Here is a 10,505-nt window from a genome sequence, read left to right as displayed (position 1 = left end):
ATGAAAATATAAGTAACTCAAAAGTGTGCTTAAGTGCTGTGTTTGAGTAAAAGTAGTGCTGCTCTGGAACAGTGCATGCAAGGGGTGAAATTAAAAGAAAGAAATTAAATGTACAACAATTTTCTATCATTTGTATTAATTTTTCTTATTCTAACCAAAGTGTGGTAACTTTATATTTGAAACCTAGGTTCTAGCTTCTTATAGTTGTAATTAAGCAATCATTAAAATTATTTGCATTTCTTTTTGTCTTATTTTTTCTGCCTTTATTTTGAAAGACACAATCATCATGCTTCCTGTATAATTGTCTCAACTTGTGTTGTTGTCGTTCAGGTTGGTGACGTCAGGTGTGTGTGTTCGTGTGTGTACATTTATTGGAGTGTAACGTCTTTTGTTTGTGTTTTATTGTTATCATTATATAGCCTTTGTGTGTAAATGACGGAATTACTACTATATACTGCACATGTAACTACACCTATGTTAACTGCACTAAATAAAATGGAATCAGATGTTTCTCAGCTGCCAAAGTTAAAAGACTGAAGAATAGCTGCTTGATGCTGGCCTCCACCCATCCTGAAAGAGAAACAGAAAGTCAATATTTAACTTGCATTCATCAGAGACCCATACTATGAACAGATCTGTTTATGCCCAAACTTTAAACATGCCTGGTTTCTAAGAAATTAGCTTGAACAGCTTGGTGGCTCATGTTTGTTTTTCTGCCCACTAGTGGTAAAAAAAAATCACTTGGTTGAGCTTTAAAATGAACTTCTATGAACTGTGCAATAAAACAGTACAGAAATAAGATAAATGTCACTACAAGTGATTCATGTTATTGTTACTGGACAGCCTGTGTTTGAGTTTCCTCCCACAGATCAACAATCATGTTTGGCTAGCTGAGATTCTAAGCTGCTGTGGACCCAGAGGTGAGATGGACGCAACTTTAAGTAAAAGAAAAAACAAAACAAAAAAAAACATATTATATTTTAACATTGAGGTACAAAATGTTGCAAGTGCTTCAGAGCTGTCAAAAGCTACAGAGCAGGTTGTTTTGGTTTTTACACTGGTTCCTTTTTCATTCCTTCCAGCATCCTTGTACCTGACAATTTTCAAAGAAATGCATCTTTTTGTTTGTTTGCAAACTGAACTTACAAAAAAAAATCCATCTAACTCAGGGGATGACAATAAGCTTCAGACACCAAGCTTTGTACCATCAGCTTGTTGCAGAACCATATGATTTGTTTCTTCAGCTGATTCTGCAGAAAAAGTATCGCAAAATAATTTCCTTAAAAAACAGGAAAGAAATCCAGCAAAGACCTGACACATGACTTGGTTCAAGACTTTTGCACAGTACTGTGCTTATTATAATGACCAATATCAAAGTTTCCATAATCTTTGTGACAAACGTTTCCCTTTGCATGTGCCAGTTTGCTATTGCAGGGTAAATCCAGCCCTGAAACCACAAAACCAGTTTAGTCTTTGAAATTACTGTGTGAGACGATTGTGACTTTTATTGGGCACTTATCATTAGTTTTCTTAGTTTCGTAATTAAGGTGGCAAACAGAACAACAGCTAAATGACACTGCGTGAGAGATGGCAGACTGGGCTACCTGCCACACTCGACGGAATGAGCCCATCTTAACAAGGAAAGCTCACATCTACAAAGAGACGTTGACCCATTTTGCTCTGCTGCCTGTGCTGTTCTGGCCATAAATCAAGATCAGAGCTCACTGCCAAACCAGGATCTCCAACATGGACCTGCTCCACTTTCCACTGCTGGGTCCACTCCTTCAGTCCACACCAGTTCACCAATTCTGACACATATTTGCATCAGCGGGCCTGGTCTCAAATCATAGGTGTCCTTCATGGTAAGACATTCTCTTTTCTTTGTTGTTTCAAACTGTTGACTGTGAATTTCAGCTAATGAAAACTGGATCGTGGGATTTAAATTTGCTGTAACCGCGATGGAACCCAAATGGCTGATTTTGTGCGTTACTAGCTAACTGTTTCAGAAAACAGCAGCATTCTTACAAATAAAAAGATAATCCATAAGATTTCATGCAGAAACGTTAGCTGAAACAACCATCTGCACCCATCTAACCTGATAAATGGACACTAATACAGGAAATACTAAATGAAAACACAGGTTCTCATTTTGTAACATTATGCATGGTATTACATATGAATTTGACTCAGATGTGTGTAGATTTAGGTAGCGCCAGAAGGATTGTGAAAGATTGTTTAAAAAAAGATAAAACCATGTCGGCTACTAGATGTGAAACAGGACTTGTAATGTTGCTGACCCCATCATCCACCCCCACCTCCACAGGATCTTTGTTTCTGAGACAGGAGTGTCGTTATACACATGGCGACACTCATAAAGATAGAAGTTATTTACCTGTTTAGAATTATCACCGTGGATTTAGAAGAACCAGGCATTTCTCTAGGGATGGATGAGAAAACACATTTCTGTTTTTACGTGGACACATAATTTTGCATATTTACACACATGCTCACAAACACACACACCATAACATCCATCCATCCATCTTCATCCGCTTTATCCGGGGTCGGGTCGCGGGGGCAGCAGCCTAAGCAGAGAAGCCCAGACCTCCCTCTCCCCAGCCAGCTCCTCCAGCTTATCCGGGGGAACACCAAGGCGTTCCCAGGCCAGCCGAGAGATATAATCTCTCCAGCGTGTCCTGGGTCTACACCTCACCCAGGAGGCGCCCAGGGGGCATCCTTGTCAGATGCCCGAACCTTACTCTGAGCCCCTCCCGGATGGGTCATAACATACCATAGTTTATTTATATAGCATTATGGCTGACCAAAGTGTTGTACAACACAGATAAAGTTATTTATATAGAAACTCATTCAACTTTTCATGCACACTTATTTTTGCAGACCATTAACAGGGAGCTGCAGTTGTTGTCTGTTTGTGTGTGTTACCTGGGTTTTATCCATGCTGCGTGTTTACAATGCCACATTATGAGGGTGTGTCTTCCTCCCAGAGACAAAAATGTAATCCATGCTACGTAAATTATTAAAGGTGAGGACATGATTTCAGGTTGGCATGTGTGTAGGCAACTAATGGTTAAGTCTACAGCAAGTGTGGTATGAAGGTAAGTCACGGAAGTCATGAATACAGTAGTGTGTGTGTGTGTGTGTGTGTGTGTGTGTGTGTGTGTGTGTGTGTGTGTGTGTGTGTGTGTGTGTGTGTGTGCGTGCATCAGTCACTAATTGGGCTGAATTTCATGGAGCAACAAAAGATCAGACTCGAAAATTCCAGCTCTGGTTTGTACAGGCTCTGCTTTGTTGTCCTTTCGCCTCTGTTTGCTGTGTTAACAGTTATGTGTCTCCCTCCCTCTCTCTGTCTCTCACTCTCTCTCTCTCTTTAGGTCTTTCTCTCAGTGTCTCTCTCACCCTTCTCCCCCCTTTTTTGTGCGGCTCATGAAAGGCTTTTTACTCCAAATGAAGCACGGTCAACCCAACTGCTTGGAGCCAAGCAACCGCCAGAGGCCAAATCCTGCGAGGGGCTTCACCTTCTCACATGTCTCTCTTCTCGCTTCACATTGAAACACACACACACACATTTTAGGAGACAGTTGCAATGAAGCCTAGATCTTCAGTGAAGAGGACCTTCATCAGTGTCTCCATCTATGGGAAAAGTACCGGTGCTGAGCTTGGACTTGAGCTTTTGGTTGGATTTTGCGTTTGATCTTAGAGTTGGATAAAGTTTGAGCACAGGATGATGCTAGAGATGCAAAACCCCGAGGATAGTGGTGGTGGTGTTGGAGGTTCTAGCTTTGTGGACATGCTGGGCACTGAAGAGATGGAGTGTAAGATCTGCTACTGCGCCTACAACCTGGGGAGTCGAAGGCCTAAGGTGCTTGAGTGCTGCCACCGTCTCTGCTCCAAATGTCTCATTAAGATCCTGGATTTGGGTGAGTCGCCTCCCAATGCCTTGGTGTGTCCGTTTTGTCGCTATCTCACTAGACTGCCAGGAGATGCTGTGAGCAACCTGCCAGATGACTGCAACCTGGTGGCAACACTGGCCCTCCAAAACAGGAATCAGAGAAACCGGCAGTTCCACCAGGAGGCAACTACGGAGCTGCTCCTAAGCCCCATGCGCCTGAGCTCACTGATGAGCAGCAATTCACCTGTGATATCTACTTCCTCCTCCACATCTTCCTCTACCCCTTACTCCACCATCCGCAGCTCCCCTAATTTTGTGGTCATTACTATCATGGAGCCTCCGCCCGCATCCATATCCACCCAAGACATCCATCCCTACCAGCAGATACATGGCTCTCACCTGTCAAACCAGGACTACCACTCATCCAGTCAGGACTCTATGGCATCCATCGCAGAGAGGTGGACAGTGTGGAACTGTGCAGCCCTCCTGTGCCAGACTTCAGCCCGGGCATTGGTATGGGTCCTGGGGCTCTTGTACTTTAGCTCCCTGCCTATGGGGGTTTACCTGCTCATAATGCAGAGGACAACACTTGGGGTGCTTCTGGTGAGCCTGGTTCCTGCCAGCCTCATCGTGATCATGGTCTATGGGTTCTGCCAGTGTATCTGCCATGAGTTCTGGGACTGCTTACCATCATAATGCAACCAAATGAACAGGCAATGCTTTGCTTTGAACATGCTTGACAATAGATCTCCAGAATTGACTAATGGGGATGTTACTGTGTAGCTAACCATGTGAACTGTTATTTGAATGGCATAAAGGTGGAGCTCATACATCTTAATTTGTGCAGTTTTTAGGCTGATAATTTACTTACCTAATAAAGCTCAAAATGTCAGATAGCTTCGACTAAAACACTACTTCTGAAGTCACTGTTTAATGTAATGCATTATGATGTTATAGTTCAAAATCTAAAGGAATGTACAGACTGTTCTCATCTCCACATTGGTGTGGCTGATTTACATACATGGTGTCCTCTTTAACCTATTCCCTGATACATCAGGTTAGCTAGTAACCAACAAGCTTTCTTCCGAGTGCCACGAGTGGCAAACATAAGGTTTGAACCACAGGTGGGTGCAGCTCCTGTGGTCACAGCCAGAGCTGTGCACCTGAGATGATCATATCAGAGCTATCCTGTCATCGTGCAGAGTGAAGATTAAAAATAAAACTGACAGAGTATTTAGATCAGGCTGAACTTTTGGCTGATTGGGATTACTTTCACATGACTAACATCATCATTTGAAAATTTGGCCATGTTTAGGCACGAGCATCTGCCAGTGTAGCAGTACATATCTGAAAGAACATGAGAAAAACACAATAGGTACCTTTAATAGAGATATAATATGCAACCTGCAGATCAGCAGCAGAGCTCTTAAACGTTGTCTCTGAGATCTTAGATTTGATCTTAAACACACTCATTGCTTGTGTCAGAGGGACAAATCATTTTGTTCCGATTAAAGCCCTGCCAGCTAAAATGATTAATTCCCTCAAATAGAATAAAAGGAGGCATAATAATAATAATGTTTGCTGATAACTAACATTGGAGGGAAAAGCAGGATCTAGCTGATATAATTAGTCAAACATTAAGCTAGTGGGGTTTTTTTTAAAGACGTGGGATCTCTGCTGTTAACGTCTATTCACAGAGTACTGTATTATTAGTCTGAGCCACCAGAGGGTGCTGTGACCATCCACCCCAACATCCACCTTCACTGCTGAGGTTTTGCTGGATGTCCTGTCCTTGCAAAAGTCTTTATTTCCAGTGTCTTTATTCAGGCTGTTAATCCTTGCAAAAAGATGTCAGCTAATGGAGTGACTGATAACTGACAGAACATCTCTGTCAATTAAAACAGTTAGAATCTGCTTCAGACCAGCTCAGATTGTTGTTTAAGATTTTGGTGCAAATGTAACAGCAGTGTTTACACTGTAAGTTTGAAAGTCAAATTAACAGTCATGTTTTCATGCTTACTTGCTATTGTCTGGAGCGGAGACGTCTGGAGAGATAACTGACTGAGAGAGCAAAGTCAAACACAAGCTGATAAATGAGTATGAGATGAATAACATTGTACTGCTATCGTTTGTGGCTTATTAAAATAGTCTTTAACCTCTGATGGCATTTTTTGTTTTACCTTAATATAATAATACAAATACAAACCTTTTAAAAGGTGCCAAATTGACTACCAAATTACTCATTATTTTATCTTGTACTGGGTTAGACTAGTTTTTGTCTTCAGATCTACCTTGGCATAAACTGAGCAAGATGTTGGAACTTCTTCTCACAGATTTTAGTCCATATTGACATGATGGCATCATGCCGTTGCCGCATGATGAGAATCTCCTGGTTCTTGTATCAACAGTTCTCCCTGAACCGTTGATAAGGCATCCATGTTATTATGTTCCATCCATCCATTTTCTTCTACTTATCCAGTTGTTTACACCAAATTCTGACCTTCTCATCTGAATGTTGCAGTATTGTCAATCAGACGTTGTCTTGACCACATGTTAAAGTTTAAATCTGTTGAGCTGAACGATTGGTTAATTAGATATTTGCATAAGCAGTTGAACAGGTGGATTTGGCACCAGGTGGCATTCCTGTCACAACTCCAAAGGGTGCCTGCAGCTGGAATTGAACCAGCAACCTTCCACATATCAAGTGAGTGTGTTAACTTCTACAAAATCATAAATTTTAATTATGCGTTTTAATTCATGTGATTAGTGGAGAAGCATAAACAGCATATTGTGACGTATATATATGCATAAAAACAGGGGCTTTATTACATCGCTCTACAGCGTCACCATTGGTTAGAAAGCGAGCTTTAAATACCACTTTATTTGATTATTCTGCTCTGAATTGCTTTTTAGAAACTTTTATTCTTTATTTTCTGTCAGTTTTATTCCTCTTTATTTTGCAACACCCAGAACTTTTTCATGTAAAATCAGTACAAACTAAAATGTGATCAATATGGAATATTGTAATGGATAAATACAGAATTAAATTATAAAAAAAGCACTGAAGCTAAGCCTTGCTGTGGCTCAGTAGAAGAAGAAGGAAGAGGGTCAATCCCACCAGAGCCCTTCTGTGTGGAGTTTTGTTTTTACTTTCGGGGGTTCTGGTGAATTCTGGAAAAGAGACTCTTAATCAGTTTCACTTCCTGGTTTAATATCGTTCAAAAGGACACACCAACCAGAGATTCTCAATGTGTGAAAATCATTATTTCTGTAAAAGGTTGCTGTTGATTTAAAATACTTTGCTTGTACAAACTGTTTTTATAGCTTATTTTGCTATGATCCTGGTTTATACTGCATTGATGTGTCATTAGCCTTTTCGTGTTTGAGCTGCTGAATATAAGATGAGAACAGAAAATATCCCTCTCTAAAAAAAATTATTAGGATAGAATAAAGAGCTTCAGTTTATAGATGAATACATTTTCCACCAATGGTTTCAAATCCGAGCTTTCATTTCTGTTGCACTATTATTTATTCATTCATTTGTTTAAGACACTGAGGAGCTGTTCCCAGCACAATTTGTACCCATTCTGCTTCTACAGCACACGTCTTGCTGATGATAAACAGCCAAGGCCTAATGTGTGTGTTTTCCAGGGGATGTGAATGTGAGCAACTGCTTCCCTACAGGGAGCGTAACATCATTTCAGATTCCTTTTTAGTGATGCAACGAACATTCCCACATGTTGGCGCGAGGGACATTCACAGACCATGTGAGCCAAACAAAACAAAACAAAACAAAACAAAAAAACCCTTTTCGTTTATAACAGTGATCAGAGCTGCTGGAAACACAAACAAGACAAAACACGATCTTTAAAACAACTGTTTTTAGTTCACGGGCAGGCATGAATTATGTATTATTGCCAAGCTTTTGTTTTACTTTCTGTCTGTGTGTGTTTTGACTGAGCTGGTTTCCTTTAATTTAACTATTAAAATATCAACTAACAGGGCTGGATTAGTGCTGAACTACACAGAGAGGCCCCAGACAAAAATATTCTCTGTTAATTAATAGGTAATTTGATTAGCTGCATGTCAGTTTAAAGTTCAAAACTCTGATGCTAAATACTATGTACTGTAATGTTTATAGGCCCTTTAAAAAATACAAGTTTAGGGAAAAATTATTACATAAAAAGTCCACATTAATCATAAGATACAACTTTATTAACACTAAATTTAAAAACCACCTTTCCTTAAACATCGGCTACATAATTACCCCTCACTGTCTCTGGCCTGTATTTGTACAGCCACCATCCATTCCAACCACCTCCCTGATTAGCCCATAACATTTTCTCACAACAGGAAAACACTGCAAAATAGCAACGCAAATGGTAAGAGGTCGTCTTTAAATTTACCTGATAAATTCATAGTACACATTGCACATTAAATTCGTGTTTATTTAACAGTTAGTTACTACATGAAGCACAGTAAACTCTGAAGAAAGTGCTAATATTTTTTCAGAGAAGGAAAAGACACTTGTACCTAGTGGAGGCCGGGGTTGGTGAAAGGGATTTGGTAAAAAATGCAACTCACTCCGACCTTAATCAAGATTTTGAACTTTTTGTTTATACGTTTATACCCTAAACGTAGAATCATTAGTATCAACCTTTACTCCACTTTTATTACCTGTGCAATCGACTACATGTTGCATTCAGTTACTGTGTGCAAGTTACATGTGCTGTAATTATGTTTAACTTCTGCCCAGTGAGGCTACCAATATGTATCACCGGGGCATCACTGTTTACAGTCTAGCAAAAATAGAAATACAGAGATGTAAACTGAACATAAGAGCAATTTGATTTAATAAACTTCTTCATGTTAACAAGAATTTAATAAAACATCTTTTATAAAGTAATACGGGTTCAGTCTCGTTCACAGTACAAAAAATCTATATAAACAAATAAATGTATTTTAATGAAGCAAACAGTCATTGATATGATGTAGTAATTAGATGTCAATTAATATTTAAAAAATTGGCAAATTAAATAAGATTAGCACCAATAACCCCCTGGCTGTCAACATGTGTGAGACTGCAGGCAAAAATAAAAATGCAATTAATGTGCAGTACACTGTTAATAAACTAGAAGAAGGCACATCTATAGATATGTTACTTACACACTGAACTACTGTAATTAATTATTATCAAGCTTCTCTATAAGCTCTCTGAAAATCCTTCAAGTGAGAGAAATGCTTCTAATGTTATAGAGTAGGGTTTCTGGAGGACTGGGGTTTTTTATTCATGTGGTTCCGTAGTGGAGTGGTGTACATGTTTGACAAACAAGTGTAAGATACCTGGTTTGATTACATGAGGAAATGCAAGGTGAACTGAACCAGGAGTCCTGACAAGACCCCCCTTTGGTGTTCTGGGTATTTGGTAGCCACCATGGCCCAATCAATCATGCAGTGCAATTGGCCATGGTGACCACTTTTGAATATGGTGCAGCTGAAAGTAGCTTTTTTTGTCACTTATGATCTCTCCATGCTCCTCTTTTCTGGATTTCCTTTCCATCAGTCCCCCTACTTGATCACCACAGATAGCTGCCCTTCCCCAAGCCTGGCTTGAAGTCTCTTTTTTGTTAAACAAGAGTTCTTCCTTCATTTGGTTGCCAAAAGCTGCTTGTATGCTTGTTTATATTATTAAAACCGAAATAAGTGATGCCTTCAAAGGGTGGTTAGCACCTGCACCTTGTGTTCAAATCCAGCCTTTCCTGCCTCTCCTGTATGTTCTATGTATGTTCTCCTGCATGTTCTCCCTGTGTCTTTGTGGGTTCTCTCTGGGTATTCTGGCTTATACCCAAAGTAGTGGATATGGTTAAGTTAGTAAGTGGTAGATAAAAGAAAAAAAAAACTTCCACAAATAAGACCATATAGATTTTTCACCTTACACTGTTATAGGATATTAAAAAGAAAGACATATAATTAAGTGTAAATCTAGTTTATAAACATCAATAATTAAAATGTAATAATAATGATAGAGCTTAAAAACTGAAAACAATGATGATGACAATAATCATGAAGACTTGCTGACAGTGTTAACCTTGTAATCTACTGATAAGATAGTTTTTAGCTCATTCTGTGTATTTTCTTCACATTCCCATAGGAAGTGAGTGGAGCTGTTTTCAGCCAATCAGATCAGCGGATAATGCTCCGACAACAAACAAAAGATCGAGGCTAGCCGAGCTCATCATACTTTGTCGATCCGTCTAGGCTAACGTTAGTAGTTACTTTGCCCCCAGCACCGACTAGCTCCCTGTTTTTTTTTTTTTTTTACTTCTTTGCTCAGATCCCGTGGGGCAGTCTCATCCTCTTGTTTCTATTTGTGTTTTAGTCAGACCTAATGTCAACCTGAGTCATTTTCAGCGATCGCTTCGCCTTTGCTGGCCAAGCTAAACGCGTTAGCCAGGTTAGCTGCTCGGCTAACCAGCTCTGGCTGCCTCTGCAACAACCAGCGAAGCCAATTAGCTTAGCCTCCTAGCTTGCTAGCTTTGCTAACTCCCCTTTAAAACTTGACACTGACGGACACAAGTGGCTCTGGCTTGTTGCT

The 10,505-nt window shown here is 39.9% G+C and overlaps 2 protein-coding genes across 3 annotated transcripts in view; both read left to right on the top strand.

Moving 5' to 3' along the window:
• Positions 1 to 316: 316 nt before the first annotated feature.
• Positions 317 to 6,533, top strand: rnf182 (ring finger protein 182). 2 transcript variants are annotated; one of them, XM_082514491.1, is made up of 3 exons: positions 319 to 344; positions 869 to 1,862; positions 3,393 to 6,533. In XM_082514491.1, the coding sequence occupies exon 3, from the start codon at positions 3,743 to 3,745 to the stop codon at positions 4,604 to 4,606; it is 864 nt and encodes a 287-aa protein (XP_082370617.1). In that variant the 5' UTR covers positions 319 to 344; positions 869 to 1,862; positions 3,393 to 3,742; the 3' UTR covers positions 4,607 to 6,533. The 2 variants fall into 2 exon arrangements, with proteins under 2 accessions (XP_082370616.1, XP_082370617.1); XM_082514490.1 differs by having other exon boundaries at positions 317 to 1,862.
• Positions 6,534 to 10,096: 3,563 nt separating this feature from the next.
• ranbp9 (RAN binding protein 9) overlaps positions 10,097 to 10,505 on the top strand; it is a 30,532-nt gene continuing 30,123 nt past the window's right edge. Inside the window, exon 1 of the mRNA XM_082513684.1 lies at positions 10,097 to 10,505. This exon is cut by the window's right edge and continues 251 nt beyond it. The gene's annotated coding sequence lies outside the window, so the exon portion shown is untranslated.

This window comes from Aulonocara stuartgranti (genome assembly GCF_965226115.1).
Source record: "Aulonocara stuartgranti genome assembly, chromosome: 18".
NCBI classification, from domain to species: domain Eukaryota; kingdom Metazoa; phylum Chordata; class Actinopteri; order Cichliformes; family Cichlidae; genus Aulonocara; species Aulonocara stuartgranti.
This window is presented reverse-complemented; position numbering and strand designations above follow the sequence as displayed.